Source organism: Salarias fasciatus, chromosome 20, assembly GCF_902148845.1.
Source record: "Salarias fasciatus chromosome 20, fSalaFa1.1, whole genome shotgun sequence".
NCBI lineage: Eukaryota > Metazoa > Chordata > Actinopteri > Blenniiformes > Blenniidae > Salarias > Salarias fasciatus.
This window is the reverse complement of record NC_043764.1, coordinates 25,742,534-25,761,100: the sequence shown is the minus strand read 5'-3', so window position 1 is coordinate 25,761,100 and position 18,567 is coordinate 25,742,534. Positions and strand designations below refer to the sequence as shown.

Genomic DNA, 18,567 nt, shown 5'->3' with positions numbered 1-18,567 from the left:
GCTGTAGGTGAGAACGGGTTAAATGCTTGCACATGCCTGCAATAGTTCCGCCGCAGAAGGAGATGCATGTTTTCTGTGCCGACCGGCTGAAGGCGCCGCAGCGTGTTTTTGGTTGGAGATGGGGAGACTGCGGCCCGTCGTGTCGTCGTGCGGGCCGCAGCGTCTCGGCTATCTGGCAGTTAAAGGTTCGGCATAAATGTCATGCAGCATAATCACAATTTGGCCCAAAGTGCATATCAGTGAGTACAGGTTTACAGAAACAGGTGAAAGGCTTTTTTTTTTTTCTTGTTTTTGCTTTTTTTTTTTTTAAACGAAGACATTCGGGAAATGTACATCCTCGGGGATATGTGCTTCCAGTCGGAGAATCGGATGAGAACGGAATCTCGACATCCACTGCATAGTTTGGTTCCTTGTGGCTGGATGTGCAATCAAACTGCAGGTTGTGAAAATAAGAGTCTGTCCTAGTGTATAAGTCACGTCCGCGGACCTCAAGCTGTGCTCAGTGTCGAACGTCGGAGTCGGAGGGACGGGTGAAGAAACATTTTGGCTTTTTAAAGGTTCGGTTTGAACAATCTGTCCGCCAGCGTTTGTTCTCAGACATCATCTGTTCCCTCCTGCAGAAACTACCATCGAGGTCCCGACTTTGAGCTGGAGTCCGCGGTCCGAGGTATGCGGGCCTGTGGTCATGAGCGTGTTAGTTCAAGATCCAAGGCCTTCCCCGGACTTCATTCCTACACAGCGCCGTTCTGCAGGCGGTCAGGGGTGAAGCAGCCATTGGTCTTACAGCTGCTCTCTGCTCTCTTGGCCTGCAACAGTTTCTTCCTGGACTTCCAGCGCTGCGCCAGCGGCTCCATGAAGAGGGAGAGCGAGGACAGCAGGTAGCAGAGGCCGGCCAGGTAGAAGGAGCAGTCGTACGTCTGGGTGTAGTCGTACAGGAAGCCTGGAGAACACAGGCGGCACAGGGACACGTTACAGCGGGACACACAGTCAGCCCGGTTTCATCTGGACCGGGCCAGAACGCCACAATAAGAGCCAAAAGAATAACCCTTTAATTTCACATTCTAAGTTTTTCTCTGTTAATGTATAGAATTATTTTTTTTGTAGAAATACTAAAATCTCAACATAAAGACAATTTTAATGATAACTTTACTCTGATGCAAAATACAGGGAAATTTCCCCCAAAAAACTTCACCTATAGTGCCTGTAACCTTTAAATTTTTATTTTGAATTTTTTCTTTGTTGTGGTAAAGAGTATGTGATATTGATGTATTCACAAAACCAAAGAATTACCAACAATTAAAATGATTTCAACAAAACTTACTTTAACAAAACTTTCTGGTGCAAAATAGAACCCTGCCCCCCCCCCCCCCCCCAAAAAAAAAAAAAACCTGTTGCATTATGCATGGTTTTACAAACACACCCTGACAGTTTGAGGATAGCTTGATAGAAATGAGGTTGTTCGCTTTCATTGCAGCATCACTGATATTAAAATTCGAGTCTGTTTTACGTTTCTATACGTGCTGCTTTTACTCAGTTTTGAACAAAACAAAGATAAACGGAGTCAATGAGAAGTCAGGTGACTTCTTTCAAACTAGGTCTGAACCAGCGAAACAGGGACAGAGGATAAAACCATTCAGTGAGTGGTGCCGGCGGCGGCGGCGGCGCTTCAGGTGTGGGAGGCAGGCGGCTGCCCTGCAGCGGGAACGCTCCGCCCGGGCTGCTGGGCGGGGTCGTCCTGTTTTAGGTCGAGCTGGTTCTCCCTGCGGTGACCTCTCACACCGGCAGACATGTGGAGGGTTAAATGGTGACAGTGATGGATAGGAGATATTTCCAGTGCATGTCGTACCGCTCTGGTGTCTTCGCCACTCCTTTCTCTTGAAAAATGCTTTCTTTGTTGCTTTCTGTCTCTCTTGTCCTGGGTCTGATGGAGATTTGCTTCCTAGGCTATAGTTCTTTCATAGTCCCAGGTTACCGCCTATTTCCCCGAAACCCCTCCAAGTCTTCTGGGTATTTCCCCTCACGCTGGTTCTGTGCATTATGTCCCCCGTTTGACATGAACTTTGACATACTTCCCAAGTCACGTTACAGCTGCCGAAGCTTCAGCGGCATGTGTGACTTTCGTCTTCAGACAAGAGTCTGTGACTGACAGAAACAGGTCGGACTACATCAGGGAGAGGTGGGTCGTCCTGGACGCAGGTTCTCTGATTCGGCCGGCTCCCTGAAGGAAAAGCCCTCCAGCAAATGTCTGTTTCTTCCTCAAACAGCAGGGGCGGTAAACAGAGCCGCGTGCTATTCCCGTACCACCTTAGAAGGGGTCGTGAGTTACGTTTTTAACTCCCAAAAATCCATAAGCTCCTCGGAGGGGATTGCACAACGGCGCTGGCAGGGAGCGAGTCAGTAGGTTCAAGGCTCCCCTCGCTTTAAGTGCAACCAAATGTTACCAATTAGGACAGGAGGAGGCTTTCTGTCCCGCTGAATGTTTTTTTTTGTGCAGAGTGCAGGTGAGTGTGTGTGTGTGTTCATCCTGATTCCCCTCCTATTTCAGCTGTCATGCAGATGTTTGATCCTCATGAGTTTTTTTCTTGTCTTTTTTTTTTTTTACCTGACCTGGAAACACATCTGCCACAATCTGACGCAACACAAAAATACAGTAACAAAAGACTGATCCCCGATTAGAAACAGCTCCCTAAGACCAAGAAGGGCAATCTGCCATCAGTTCAACAGAGTGACTCAGAGTCGCGGTGAACGCCGGCCTCTTATTCTAAGGGTTTCACTCCACTTTCTTCAGAAAGGCAGAATGAAACCTGACCCAGTAACCTCCATATACATTTTAGTCAAAGCACACCCAAAATTCCGGTATGCACTGAGGGCGGCGCTAACTTTAGGCTGTTTTTCTCCTGTCCGTTTCAGTTTTCACACTCTGCAGTGAGTGCATATACACAGACAGGCACACACACACTCAGAGGCCCTACTAGGAATTCGGGCTCCCGAGAATATACATGCTACAACATCACCCCCAAAAAATGATGTTCCAGAGGACGGCCCGCCAGCTCTTCCACTGATACCCGCACTCAATCACTCCTTTCAAGCTTTAAACTCACGCACGCATGCGAGAAAACAGAGAAACACGTGTAGAAACCTCCCCTCGCTCCAGTAAAGTAACCTTGTGGCGAGCGTCCCGTGCACATGCGGCACATATGTGCAGTGCGCGTCTGTTATTGTGTGAATTTGGAAAAAAAAAAAAAAGTAGGTTAGCACATGTTTTACTCCTGGAGCGTTTCCACTCACCTGCCAAAGGAGGCCCTGTGAGGCAGCCCAGGCCAACAAAGAACATTGAGAAGCCCATGGAGTTATTGAGTTTCTCAGATCCCACCAGGTCGACCTGCGGGGCACAACGGCAAGTTAATCCCGACGCCGGATAAACGGTGGGACCTGCAACTGTCGCGCTTCTCCTGTTTACCTCTTCAAACTGGTCCATTGTAATTTACATGCATTCCAGAATGTAAATGAGGCAAAGCAGACAAAACATCACTCAACTCAGTTTTTCTAAAGCACACAGAAGCAATAAGTGAGTAGATTTGTTAACTAAGCCATAAATCAAAGGTACAAAATCAATGCATTTGTGTTTTTAGCTTCCAGGAGAAGTAAAAGACTAGAAGAATATAAAAAAAACACTTAAACCTTTAGAAAATGTAACGTTTGCACCAGTTTTTGACAACAGACTATTGTTCAAAGGAAAAAAGCATACAATTTTAAGTCCAAATCAAACAGAGGCTTCTTATGTGAAATAAATGGAAAATGCTTATACAGCATTTTTCTGCCACTTGAGTGGCCCCCAAAGTGCTATATACTGTTGTATACACTCACACACACACTCACACACACACCACGGTCTGCTGTGCAAGGCACTCAGTGCATTCACTGAGAGCAATATGGCTTCAGTGTCTTGCTGAAGACACTATGTAACAAGATGGGGAATCAAACTCGCAACCTTCCAACCAAGAGACAACCGCTCTACCAACCGAGTCACCCAGGCCCCGAGGCGTGTTCTGGCCTTTACAACGCGCACGCCTCGCTTTGAGGGAGAAACCTGCGGTCACCGGATCCCCCCTGACGCAATGCGTCGCCCCACCCAGAGCGGAGCTACGGAAACGTCTCCCAGGCTTCAGGGACATGTTCCCCCTCCCGCAGGTGACTGCTTGACGCGTGCACTTTCCTGGGAAATTTCAGATAAATGCTCCATATTGTAGGATTAATAAAATACAGAGAGATAATGGAACTGCTGATGGTGGTGTGATAAAAGGAAACTCCTCAGCTCTGAAAAAAACACTGAATAAAAGTGCTGTAAACATAACTTATCCTCTGAACTTCTCAAAAATCAGCAACTTCCAGCAGACCGGTCCAGTTTTCAGGTCTTTGCGCTGCTTTTCTGTCACTGAAAACACTCTGACTGATCTACAAAGCTCTGGTCAAATTCACTCTTCTGGTCTGCAGGACATCTGGATCAAACCTGCCGTCTCTTCCAGAGAGAGAACAAAACATGTAGATGCTGCTTTTGGTATTTACGCACCAAATATTTGGGACATTCTCAGAACACTGCTGCAGGACCACCGAAACTCAAACCAGAAAACAAGAATTCACTGGCAGCTGTGTCACCGACTCTTGTCTCGCTCTCATTTTCACTCCGCGCTCTCTGCTGTTGTTCATGCTTGCTGGATCAAAGCAGGGAGTGTGACGCGTGTGTTCTCCTTACGAGGACGGGCAGCAGCAGGGCCATGTAGCCGCCGCAGAAGATGGCGAAGAAGATGGCGTAGACCATCAGCAAGATGTAGGAGGTCGCCAGCGGGGAGAGCAGGTTGACCAGGCCGCACAGGATCAGGTAGGCTTTGTGGTAGTGGTATTTATGGAACAGGTTTCTGTCCGTCACCCAGCCCGAGGCCAACTGGGCGATGGTCTCTGTGATACCTGCAACGGAGCGGGAGGGGCAGCAGACGACAGATCAGCACAAACGTACACGGAAAAAGGAAAATGAGAAGGCACGTTAGGATTCTTTTTTCAGTTCAGTGAATGAAACTGTTAATTTTCACAGTCAAGTAACACTGATGTTTTCAGTATTCCCTCTCACCAGCCAGAGAAAGAGCCATAACAGGAAGAACCAATACAGACATCAGTGTAAAGATATTGTGCGATATCTACACGCTGCGGTAGTTTAAACCCTGTTGTTCTTCTTCTTTTTTAATGTGAACCCAAGCTAAATGAATGTGTGTTGACTCGGTAATGTGAAATCTTCTGTCCGTTTTTATCCTGCTTTATTCAACTCAGGGTCACGGCACATTAGAGCCCATCCCACTGGACCGCGGGTGAAATAAAGCTTTCATTCATTCAAAAAAAAAAAAAAAAAAAGGCAGGTTCCACCTGAAAAGGTCAGCCTTCAGTCACAGGGCAAACACTGTCACACCTACGGACTATCTAATCCAAAGGCGTCAACTCAATTTAGTTCAGGGGTCAAATTCTCAGAAGTGGTAAAACCTTTCAAATTTAAATGATGTAGTTGTTCTTTGTTGTGGCACAGGTTTCAAGTGATGAAAATGTGAAGACACCAGACCTGCCGGACATAAAGACCATGCAAACCCAAGCCTGACCTGGACTCGACCTCCTGCGGTGAGAGTGTTTAGCACTGCACCATCGCCGTGTGTGTTTTGTCGAATTAATTCATTTGTTGTTGAGATCATCCGGCTAAGGTCATGAACAAAGGTCACCGACATGTTGACCTGGGCTGCAGAGCCTTTCTGTAAATATCAGGCCAACAGTCGCAGGCATCGAGCAGGCGAGTGAACAGACCGACTGCAGCAGCCGGCGGAGACTTGTGTGCGTTCGTCAGCTCGCTACCCGCTTATTAAACACTGAATATACGGAATCTAAAAGCAGGAAGACAGTGAGCCCATTGCTTGTGTCTGCATGTGTGTCTGGATCACCGTGACGGGCGTGTGCTGCTGCCAGTGGTGAAACTCCCTTTGATCCTGTCCTGACAGGAAGGGGTTGCCAGAAGCGGTGGGTGGCGACATATTTCATCCGTTGGTCTGCGTTACACCGGCATGGCGCTGCAGCCTGCTCGCTCCTCGCGGTGTGATGACTGGGCAGATACGGCCCGCGCTCTGCTGAGGTCAACTGGAACGTGATAGGCGGTGCGGAAACTGCAGCGCTGTATTGACCGACGCAGGAATAGCTACAAGCAGGCAGCGCCGAAGCCACCGATCGATGAAGCGAACCGGTTCCTGTGCAGATCGGGGTTACCTATTCTTCACTCAGCCTCTGCAGAGGCCGTGGAGCCGGAACGCAGCGACTGTCACCGAAGACCTCTGCTCCCCTTACATAACAGCGCCTAAAGCATCTCCCTCCGGCGAGGTTAGGAGGATGACATGAGGCAGCTGTGCAGTGTTTGTGTGTCCTCCTGCGGCGACTCGAGACATGTCCCGGGGCGTCCCCCGCTTGCAGCCAGACGAGTCGTGGAGTTTGTTTGTGTGTTTTAGCCTCAGCAGGTTGGTCGAGCCCTGCAGCTGTTCCTGTTCAGACTCAGCACAATGGGGCTTAATTGTGGCCTCTCTGAGTGGCACCTGTAACAAAGTGCATCAGGGACGTTTCATCCGCTGCGTTCTTATCCGTTAGGTAACGGGTCGCGTCCCGTTAGCCGTGAAGACGAAGGCACGGGGCTCATAGAAGGCATGTTGGCTTTCCCAGCTCCTCCAGAGCTGCTGCACGGTCGTCTCGCCTCTTCTCTCGTTCGCACTGCGCTCCTCTGCAAAGTATCAGCCACTTTAGATCTGAGCCCAAACAAAGCGGGGAGCCCCTCTTGTCACCGCGCCAGCAGCTTCACTCGGTCAGCCGTTGCTTGGCGACAGCGGCGATGGCCGACGGGGAGACGGACCCGGATGATAGCGGCCTCTCTGAGTCAATGGGCCTTTATGGCCAGCGCCGGGCGGGGAGAAAGCGGGACGGCGGGACGCTGGGATGGCGGCTTTGTGGTGTGAGCGGCACCCCGTCTCTTCAGCCCTGTCTAACTTTCCCCCTCATTACCGTGCACGTGACCACAGAATGTGACGGGACAAACGTGTCTGAGGCGGGAGAGCCTGTCGGTCCCGCTGCCCGCTGGCGCCAAACGCATCTGAGGGAGTTTTCAGAGTGGCCTGTGTCACAGAGACATTTCAGACGGGTTTAAAAAGCTCATCACCTTCAGAGCATCCCGTGCATTTCATCATCAGCAACCCTGTGTGGAAAAATAATCTTGCAATTCCTTGATCCATACATGATAGTTTAGAAAAACAGACTTTTTTTTCCATTGACCTGAATGAAAATCACCTTAATCATTATCTGTAATTACTGTCTTTTGTATTCTTTTGTGTTAATTTCATTGCTTTAATGTTTGTGGAAGTAGCTATCTCCAATGTCATGCGATGTAATATTTGGGGATGATTTTGGACGCCAAATACCAACACGGGAAAAGTGCAAAGTACACTAATCTAAATGCATTTTTATTAGCTTCATTTTGAATATCTTAACTGTTTATTCTCCTTTTTTTTTAACTGTTTTTTAAATGATCTTTTATTTCCTGAATAACTTATTTTATTCCTATGATTTTAAATTATTCTGATGTATTTCTTAATCTGTATACATTAGCATTTGATTGTCTGATTGATATTTTACCTTCTATTCGACTTATTCTGAATGAAAAAATGCTGCAAAGAACTGAAGTATTTCTATTCTATTCTATTTGAAACAAATCATTAAAAGCTCTCAAAAAAGCATCCAACCAACCAACTCTTAGTTTGCATAAAAGCGAGGTGCAAAACTATGACATCCATTAAAACATCGATAATGACATTGATTTTTTTTTTTTTGGGTTTCATCTAAAAGAAACTTTTCATTAAAGGTAATAACGCTTCCGGCAGTCGGCTGGCGTTGGACTATCAAGGGGCAGATTATGAAAGTGAAACGTGTAGCTGAGAAATGCCCGACCCCATCTGGAGCACTTCAATAATTCACAAAGCCTGACCCAGCACTCCCGGAGACTTACACGCACATGTGGGCGAAATGCTAATGCTGCTTTCTGCTCGTATGGAGTGGCCTCATCAATGGCATATTGCTGAACCCTCCCGTCCCCGCCAGTGGACCAAAGTTCAGCTTTTATGTAAGCACATTCATTACATAAGACTGCAGAGCCTGAGCAGCTCACAAATAATTAATGCCTAGAAGTTGAGCGCTATTTTTTTTTTTTGCATCACTTCTGGGACCCAGTCTTAAAGAAGCCGGGGCCTCCTCACAGTCACTGCAAAAAAAAACAAAACCCTGCCAGACATAAAGGCAATGTTAATCTGAACTTTTTCACTGATAAAATGGTTCTGATCTACAGAGAGACCATGAAATGATTTTCAAAAAGAACAAAGATTAGTATAATAAAGGAAGAAATGGTTGTAACTCAGTAAAAATCTCATTCAGAGTAACAGCTGCTTTTAAACTACTTGATTTCATTGATAATTATTGGTTTTGACTCTTTCAGAGGTGAATTTTAGTTTTCGAGACGTGTTGAGGCTTTAAATCTGATCCAAAACTTTATCTAGAGGCAGCAGCTGCAGCAGCTGGCAGCCGAATCTTCGCTCACGCCCACAGTTTAGACACAGAAAGCAGTTCCTCTGTCGCACGCAGTCTCGTGAACTGCGTCTGCTGCAGGTCAGCAGCTCGGATGCCTGTCCGTCTTCTCTTTATCTCTGCTTTGTTTGTTCTTCAGCGCCATATCTGCTCTGAAGGAGACTCAATCTGCTTTTTCAAAACAGACTTTGTCCATCTGTTTGTTTGCATTTCCAAATGGACTGACCTCAAAGTGGACTTAAAGCAGAAAAAAAGGAAAAAAAAAGAAGCAACAATTATTTGATTTTGGTGAAAAGATATTACCAGTTTGGACAGAGGAACCGAAGCCCTTTATGTAGATGCTGAAAACCAAAAACGTGTTGCTAGCGAAGCATCAATTAATCTTCCATTTCGATGAAACCTCACCTGCCACAGAGATGATGAAGGACGCGTCCATTGCGTCGATGCCCAGAGTTCTGGCTCTGGCAGACAGGTGGAAGTAGGGGATGAAGTAGGCCAGCTGACTGAAGACCAGGGACCAGGTGTAGATGCAAAAAAAGGGGTCCTTCAGCAGGGAGAAATCCAGTACTTTGGTTTTTACGACGCTCGTCTCGCTCTGCATGCTGGTGTGTGATCCGATCACGGTGGATCCATTCATGCTGCCGTTGATCTCCGCCGAGCTGTCCGGACTCGTGGACTTACACTGACCGGCGCTCTGGTGCGGCTCGTGGCCGTTGACGCCGTTCAGGACCAGCCTGGTCAGTTCGGGGTTGGCCGGCTGCTCCTGAGTTCGCTGGTCCTCCGGCTTCTCGCAGTCCGTCTGGGGGGGCGGCGGGGCCGGGCGGGAGTCTGATTTGGAAAAGCCGTTGGACAGGTGGGAGCAGCTGCTCTTCGCGTCCTTCTCAGAACAGCTCTTGACGGACAGACAGGGGCTCTTCTGGATGGCGGAGGAGGTCGGGCTGGCGACGGGCGGCTTGACGTTGATGGGCCGCAGCAGCATCCCGGAGGCCACCAGGTTCAGCATGAGCCCGCCCAGGATCAGCATGGCCCCTGTGGGGGTCGGCCACAGTTCAACACACACGCTGTGCGCGGCGGCGCCCCCTCTGCCCGTTCACACATTAATCCGACCTACCTTGCCACGCATATTGGTCCAGTAGGAGCTGAGTGAATGGAGCCAGGGCGAAGGTCAAACCCATCCCGGAGCGCCCGATGGCGTAAGCTGTTGCCAGCCGCTTCCGGAAGTAGAGCGCTGTGACCACCGAGAAGGCCTGGTAAAGCAGCGCAAAACCCATTCCTACGAGATGAGAGCAGCATTAGAACACACACACGTGCACAGTCGACGGGGAAACGGCCTGTTATCAGACATTCCAACTCACCGACCACCACTCCCATGCTGATGTAGAGGAAAACCACACTGTTGGCGAAGATGCTCATGATGAAGCCGCCGCTCACCAGCACCGCTCCGGTGATGGACGTCACTCTGGTTCCCACCTTGGCGCAGGCTACAGAAGCGAGCGGCGCTGTCGAGGCGGCAGGAGGGGGAAAAAAAACAACGTCAGCCCAGCTGTAGAACATCTGCTTCAGGGGCGGTTTGATCCGGCTCAGACCTCCAGACAGACGCAGGCTGGACATGATGGACCCGATCCAGCTGATGCTCTCTGCCGAGCCTCCGAACTCGTCCTGGAAGGCCACGAAGAAGATCCCGAAGCTTTTCAGGGTTCCCATCACCAGGACATTCACCTGTGCTCAGACACACATGGAAACAAGTTCATTTTCACATCAATTCTTGTTCGGTTTGCTTCTACAAAGTACAGAATCAATGCAGAGTCTTTAGAATCCACCGGTTCTTCCATTGGAAACAGGTTATATGGATGAAACCTACTTGTGCATTTGATTTTTATTGGAGGTTTAACTGAATTCTCTTACAGTCGATACATCTGTTTTTATCTTATACACTGAATTCTAAAGATGTAAAATTTTAGTTTTGTTTTCAATGCGCTATGTGTAGAAACTGGTTGTTGAGCCAGAGGCAGTATTTTCAGGCGGAAGGACCGGAAGATTTAAATCAATCGATCGGTCTTGATTCATGGAGCACAGTTCAAACGTTAAAACAGTAATTACAGTAAACGGTGAGAACAGAGATAAATCTGGTAGAGCGGGTCGTCCACCAGATCGACGGGTGGATGTGACTGACGGTGCGAAGCAGTCTGGAGGCCGGAGAAATTAGAAGCCTTCGACTGAAGCGAACGTACCAGGAAGCAGTGCAGCACAACCATCCACCCCCAGCCTCCGTCAGGCGGGTCCTCGTACTGGATCTCCTTCTCCTTCTCTTTCTTCGTGCCCATGGCATCCTTCCTGAACAGATTCATGGCGACCTGCTGATACTGCAAAACAAGAGAAGAATCATCAGAAGCTTTAAAGCCAATCGGGCCATGAATTGATCCATCAGGACCCATAACAACCTCACAGTCTAACAGCACTGTAAGATTTAACCTTTTTCCTCAGAAAATATGCACACATTTGCTCGTTGTGCTTATCTGAATCCTCTGCAGTGCCTCGTTTGTTCAAAATATGCATCAAACCAAAAAGAGGAGAAAACTCACACACTGCACATCAGCAAAAACTTCTCCAAGCTCCAGCCTCTCCAAGAATTTCTTATTACGAAACCGACTTGAGTGAGACTCATGTCAGGATTTTATAGTACAACTGTGACAATCGTTTTGTAATCATTACGGCACGGTGAACGTCCAGAGGCTGAGGAGCAGCAGATGGGGATGCTGCATTAACTTTCTCAGTCTCTGAGCTGTGAAAAGGTTTGTTAGTATACAACTAGCCCCGGTTACTCTTCCACCTCTTTTGCTTTTATTACATCTCCAACATGGACGGCCTGTCTCAGGAGATTCACATTAGACGTCTTTAGGCGGCACGTTGTGCAGTTATACAATTAAGTTTATCTACGGCCTCAATGTCAGCCCGACCAGGACGCTTCAACTCTCTGATCAAAAGAGGGTGACTTTAAACAAAAAGATTCAAAATACTAGAATTTCTCTTGAAGAATGGACTCAATAAGGAAGATAAAACTGTATCAATAAGTGCACTTAACTGACATGTCCCCTGCATGTGTGCATAATGGCGTATCTAATGAGCCTCAGACTGAAGCTGCAGTGCTGAATCTCTGTGAAATGAACTTTCTCTGCTCCTTTAGTGAGGTGATTCAGAAACAATCTGCTCGGGGCCGGGTTCTGTGCCAGCCCTGCTGCAGTTTGTCTTCAGGTCCCAGAAGGCAGCGTGTGACCTTGAAGCACATCGAATCCTTCCTGCAAAGTGTTTACTATGGATCCTCCTGCGACGGCTCTGACTTGTGTCAGCAGGTTTATAATAAGGCTTGTTAAAACGAAACAGAAGCCTTGACAGATCCGAAGATGAAGAGGGGAAAAAAAAAAAAAAACAACATAATTATTTGTGATGAAAACAGCATCAACAAGTACGAGCATGTACATTTTGTATTCATACTATAGATTAGACTTATGTCTTAATCTTTACTTCTGATTCAAAGTCAGGCACCTGATCTGAATCTCTGGGATATAAAAGGATGTGTCCTGTTCGCAGGGAAGCATCATTTATACTTTAACATGCTGCCATTGTTATAATTTTACCAGTGTAAAGTAGAGAGATGGCTTTTTCTCCACACTGCGCTCTGATCAAATATTAACCACAAGTCGTCTGGAAGGAGACAGACTGTGTGAGTGTCTATGAAGGAGATGCATCCTGCAAAGAGACCAACTGAAAGCAGCTCCTCCGACCGCGGCGAGGCCCGCTCATCCACGGTCGGAGCAACGAGCAGTGGAACAAGAGAGGATGAAGGTTTCGATGATCACAAACTGTAAAGAAAGCATCAGAGCGGCGGTGTCGAACCCTGATTTTCTCTCAAGCACAAGCAAAATGTTTCACCACATATGCAATTTAATCTGGAATACCAAAGACAATCTGTATAAACATAAACCATCTCTTCTCATGGAAAATTTGTTGCGTAACAAGATTATATGAGTTGATCGGTTATTGAGTAAGGGGGGACAATTTGTACGAAGGCTTTCTGGACAAACAAAACATTTGTGTATCTCAATTACGACATGCAGCAAAATTGAAATGGAGCCATAGTAACCTTTAAATGTAACCTTTAAAGTTTTTCTTGTTGGGGCACAGAGAGCATGTGATGAAAAATTAAACAATTACGACTACGATCTCAACATAAAGCCAGTTTCAATGACTGGAGTCTCTTGCGGGCTGGGTTTGGCCCACGGGCCTTATGATTGGCACCACTGCTTTGTGAATTCAATGTGAATCTTTTATTTTGTTTGTGAGCATCAAGTTTTTCACTTCCACACAGACTGGAACCTGAGAGTAGCACAAAAATCAGGAAAAACCTGTTAACATCTGCCACCTGAGGTGAAACACAGATAGTAGAAATATTTAACTGTACACATAACTCACTAAACACTAATGAAGAAACAAACTCGTACGTTCACTGTGAGGTACAACAACCACAGAGCAGAAAACACACCTGGAATGCACTCATTGCACCACATAATAAAGTTTCATAAGATTTAGCAGCCGATTACATATCAACTGAAGTAATGCTTCATAAAAAATAAAAAAAATAAAAGTGGTTTATTCCACAGATGGCTGCGAACATGTCTGAGTCAACATAGTTTTGATGACGCCAAGTAAAGAAAACACCCAGCACAAATAAAACTCGGGCGAACACCTGCATCGGAGCGTCTCCTCTGGATCCATGTTGCGAGCATATGTTCAGTCTGGAGATGAACGCCGTTTACCGCCGGCCGATCGAACCCGGCATCACTAACTCCGTCTGACTTAGCCATGTACGAGGAGCCAGGACCAAATTAAACAGAGGGCGCAGAGCGGATTAAAACTGGAATGAATTGGGCCAGTGTAGTGCGAGCAAAGTATTCCCCCCCCCCCCGCTCTCCATGTGCCGTTAACAAGTTGTCCTCAGAGTGTGCCTGAGTGCATGTTTGTGAATGTGCTGAGAGTCTCGGGGCCCGGGCGATCGGGGACTTTGTAGTGGCGTATTAACACCACTCACCCTGAGACACGCTCCCTCCAGCTCCCACTGCTGGCTTTTCCTCCGGGGCGAGGTTTCTATACCGCGCTGTCCGGGCTCTGCTGTCATTTAACCTACATTTCATTGATGGAGTTTTCACCTGCGCGGTATGAGAGGGCGGCGGATGAGTCAAGAATGCGGACAGCATTTTTTGTGAAGCAAAGTGATAACAGAAGTCTTTAAAGAGAACCAGGAAGAGGAGAAAGGTTTGGTTTCCTTTCAGTCTGAACAATCCTTCAGTTAAAAATGTGCTGAACACATAACACACTCGCAATTTTGATCCTGGAATATGATGTCCAAAAAAAACTGTTGCATTCTGCAGACTTTTGCATGTAAGTTTTTACAAACTCACCCTGGCAGCACGGTTATGAGGATAACGAAGCTAATTTACTAGCAATAGCGAGCTGCTTTCATGGTGGCATCACAGAGATCTCAGCACTGAATCCCAGAGACTGTCTCCTTGTGTTCATATGTTGCTGTGTCTGTGCTTTCCCCTCTCTGCCCCCAGCTGCTCTGTACGATCTGCTCTGTACAATCCTGCATGATCTTTGACCGTGGAACTGGAAGTTTGTGGTCCGTCTGCTGCTCTCCGTCTCTTGTCTTTTCCTTCGATCTCATGGAGGCAGAGAGCCGCCACTTGTGAGTCCGAATCTGCAAAGCTGAGGTGTTTATGTTGGAACTGGCAGCATATAAATCAAACTGAGCTTAGACGTCTTGAAAAAAGAAACAAAAAGGCCTGAGGACAAGCCTCATTAATAATCCATAATCTTTGGGAAAACCTGTCCATTCTATATGAATCTAAAGTAAGTCGTTTCGTATTCAGTATTTAGGCTGTAAAAATGATGACCCCCCCACCACCAAAAGTCAAAACAACTACTGAGAACATCTCAGAACCTGCACAAGTAAAGAAGTTCAAACAAGTGCGTAAAAAATGTGAGTCAGCTCGAGCTGAGCTCAGCATGGATTCATATTCTCACAAAATGAGACTCACGGGTGGGACAACTGAAATTACGGTACAAAGACAAACAGAAGGGTTTCTGGTATGTACTCAGCTTGTAGCGACAGGGTACCACACCCGGCGGTGAAGTCGGGAGTCTATGAAAATGACTATTGTCTGCACTGGAGGTAAAACTGTCAGAGAAAAGGTGACTGAGGACACACACACACACACATACACACACTGGGATTGAACAGTAACAATGGATGATGAGAAGACAGTGCTGTCTTCTCTCATAGAAAACTCAATCAAAATGGACCCAATGAGAGGCTGTTCTGAGAGTCTTCAGGTAAAAGGTGAACGCTGTGTCCCGTCTGTGTGTCTTCCACTGAAGGATCGACCCACACCACAAGGAATACGATAAAATATAACACACTCACAAAAGAGTCCAGGATTAAAGTGAACACTTACAGCCTCACACTGAATCTGTCAGACAAGATTAACATTATTTCTTGTCAATCGATTAAATGTTTTTAGCTAATTAATCCCAACTCTGACTACAATTAATGGTGATTAATGATATCATTTGTAAACTTGTAATCAACACACAAAATCATAATTTAAAGCACAGAAATGGCTTTAACTGAAGCTTTTAACTCAAGTGGAGCAGTTTCCCTTCAGAAAACACTCACCAATGTGGAATTTGAACCATCCAACATTTCTAAGTTGAGATGCTCAAGGGCAGGGCAGTCCTGTTTTCTCTGTTTCAGTGTGAACAGTACAGAACATAAACAGTCACAGGAGGATATTTGTAATATTTTCAAGCTTCACCTGTACTGCACAGGGAGGAAAAAAAAAAACAATGTCCCAGTGACAGTAAAATGAGTTTTTTTTCTATTTCTTTTCTTTGTGCCAATTTGTAACCCTAACTCTAATTCTGCGATTAATCACAATTTAAAAAAGTTAATCATTGACAGCTCTCGATTAATTAATCGCGATTTATGAGATTAAAATTGACAGCCCTAATAGATATCTCTACTAAAACTCCAGCACGCGTCACAAAATGCTGTAATTGCTTGGATTTTTCTCCACATAATTTTGCCTCAATGCCACCAATTACAAATAACTAAAAGACGAGAATCAGGTTGTTGTTTCTTTTTGTTCATCCTATATCAAACCCTCAATACAATAATAAAAGAACAGCAACAACCAGTAAACCCAGATGTAGCATCATTGACCGTCAGCCCGGTTCATACAGTATTTCCTGTTCAGTCACTCGGAGTGAGGGACTCACCGCTGGCGGATGTGACGGATGGAGGCACCCGATATGCTGCCTCGGTGTTTCGCCTCCAAGGCACTGAAGGTGGGGAGAAAACTCAGGATTCCTATTTACTGAGTATCATTCTCAGGTTGGTCGAAGGCCACTTGGAACGCCGGCTGCATCAAGGTTCGCTTTATATCTGCAACACAATTGAGATTGAGATTAGTTTATTTCGATCATATTGAAAAGTGTACCAACCAAAGCAACACCACTGAAAACCAGGTTGACCGAAAAGGTTTAGGCTGAAGCTACATAGCTTATACATGCCTAACCTTCTTCCTGTTCAACATTTTTAACAAAGCAAAACAAACAACAAACAAAACAAAAAAAACACAAAACAATCTCAACAACCAATGAATAGTTAATATTCCAACAAAGAACTGAAAAGAAATAGAACTGCACAAAATAATCAAAACACATGTACGCACATATATATATATATATATATATATATATATATATATATATACACACACACACACACACACACACACATATATATATGTACATAGCCAAATTTACATACTTGCACTTTTTTCTTCTTCTCTTCAATCAAGCAACAAACCACACGAGTAACAATTACACAACAGTAAATAAGGTGATATAATAGGTAAAGCTTTTGGGTGTAGTTTGTATCATATACATCAGGTGAAAGTATGTATAAAGCCCATGGGAATGGGAAACATGCCCATAATCCACTGCGTACGGAAAATGTAAATTCTTTACACCTCAAAAGCTTTCTAGTGCTCTCGAGCAAAGCAATACACCCTCCGAGGGCTGCGTAAAAACACCACCGTGATAAGGAGGAAGATCCGGAGTGCAGATCGAGATGCTCCTCTGTGAACTCTCACCAGCTCCTCAAGAAAACATTCGCACCCACGCCACCAACCAAGTTCAGCCAGTTTTCAGAGAGTGTGTGTTGATCCTCCTGTGCACACTGAGGTGAGCACGCAGGTGTGTGAGTCTGTCCCCGTTATAACAGCAGAGGCCTGTCACTGCCTTGAATGATAGGCTACAATCAAGAGACTGCCTTCAAGAATGTGCACCAACATGTTTAATCCCCTTCGTCACCCGAAAAAAAAAACAGATCAAACAGCAGAAAATCAAAAGCTCTGACACTGTTGCTCTTTAAAGGAACAATCAACATTCCTTCTTGCTCAGAAGGATCAATATGCTGGGTGAAGGTCTTTCACAGAGGATCTCGTGTCACTGAAATAGAGCCTTTATACACTATATGTAGGAGCTCTGACCACAAATAGGTAAAATGATCGCCTTCTGCAGCCTCCAATGGAGACTGCAGAGTGTTTCTGACACTGGCACCGCGCCTGGAGAGCAGCGCACTTCACTGTCAGCATCCAAAAACTTCCTCTCAACTCTTCTCCACTTCAGAACTTATCCATTTGCGTTTTTTGTTAATGAAACAATTCAGGCATGTGGAAACCTGTCAGTAACCTACTTCTGTGAGGCACTAACACCTGAGCAAAAGTGGGCCAGAACAATATTACAGCTGGGTTAAAGAAAAAAAAGAAAAGAAAACACAGACTGTACTGTTAATCAATTTATTGATACTGACTTTTAATCAGTCAAAAACGACCAAAACGAGGAGAGCTTCCACAGCCTGCGTAGAGTTGTGTGGAAAAGTGAGATTATGTATGAAGTGCAGGGTGTTTAGCTGGAGGCTTTTGGCTTAAGTCCCCGGGGTGCACGCGCAAAACCGCATTATGGGGAGAAAAGAGGGTGGCCTTACCGTGCGGAGCCGCGAGCCAGTCGTTATCTGCACCTCGCAGGCCTGTTGCATTGCTGAGAGACAAGCACCGGGTGGCTCGGGGGAGGAGATGCCAAAATTCAGGCGCACTGACACTTGGGGATCAAATTCAGAAACGATGCCATAAGAGTTGTGGAAAAAAACGAAGGCTGCCCTGACGCAACGTGGCTGAGAAGTTTACAGTGATCAAACAACTTTAAAGGGTGGACACATCCCGTCAAAGAGTTTTAAATTAGACGCTTATGTTTGAAAAAAAACAAAAAATAAAAAATAAAAAAATAACAAAAATCAAATCAAAATCTAAACTCTCGCCTAGAGCAGGAATTCCTCTGAATTATTTATAAGGACCTGAGAGAGGATAAACACTGCTGTGTGTTGTTGTCTGAAGGGTATCGGGAGCTGCAGCACATACCTGGAATTTGCTCCTGCTTTGCCTCGATTTCAATTACTTTGACGCGCAACTTGTCGCGTGCGCGGCTGTGCGTCCCTGGAGGGCGTGCGCGTCACCGGAGGGGCACTTGGGGCCGGACACGGGCTGCGGCGGGACCTTCTCCTCCGGGGATGACCGGGCCATAACTTCTCCTCGACGCTCCGGACCGCATCTCGCTCTCAGCTCAGCCTCAGCAGCATCGAGGAGCCGCAGAGAGGAAAGCCTTCACCGAGGAGAGTCACGTGACCGAGGCGTAGCAGTGAACCCCATCTGAGGGCGCACAGGGTGGAGAGGGAGAAAACACACACTCTCACTCACACACACACACACCTCTACCTCTGCGGTCGAAACACCGCAGACTTCTGCA

At 46.4% G+C, this 18,567-nt stretch overlaps 1 protein-coding gene across 2 annotated transcripts; it reads right to left on the bottom strand.

The window, feature by feature from the left end:
- Positions 1–262: 262 nt before the first annotated feature.
- Positions 263–18,390, bottom strand: slc16a4 (solute carrier family 16 member 4). 2 transcript variants are annotated; one of them, XM_030119169.1, is made up of 11 exons: positions 18,183–18,390; positions 17,753–17,865; positions 15,979–16,144; positions 10,875–11,006; positions 10,230–10,362; positions 9,999–10,142; positions 9,755–9,916; positions 9,049–9,672; positions 4,754–4,965; positions 3,289–3,382; positions 263–940 (listed from the first exon to the last, which is right to left on the bottom strand). In XM_030119169.1, exons 4-11 carry the CDS (start codon positions 10,989–10,991, stop codon positions 732–734), a joined length of 1,695 nt encoding a protein of 564 aa, XP_029975029.1. In that variant the 5' UTR covers positions 10,992–11,006; positions 15,979–16,144; positions 17,753–17,865; positions 18,183–18,390; the 3' UTR covers positions 263–731. The 2 variants fall into 2 exon arrangements, with proteins under 2 accessions (XP_029975029.1, XP_029975028.1); XM_030119168.1 differs by lacking the exon at positions 17,753–17,865 and having other exon boundaries at positions 16,007–16,144.
- Between the last annotated feature and the right edge of the window lie 177 nt (positions 18,391–18,567).

Coding starts and splice junctions, on each gene's coding strand:
- slc16a4 (XM_030119169.1), bottom strand. CDS start 10,991: ATGAATCTGTTCAGGAAGGATGCCATGGGCACGAAGAAAGAGAAGGAG. Junction 9,917..9,998: donor CAGCATGGGAGTGGTGGTCG/GTGAGTTGGAAT, acceptor CTCATCTCGTAG/GAATGGGTTTTGCGCTGCTT. Junction 4,966..9,048: donor CTTCATCATCTCTGTGGCAG/GTGAGGTTTCAT, acceptor GCTCCGTTGCAG/GTATCACAGAGACCATCGCC.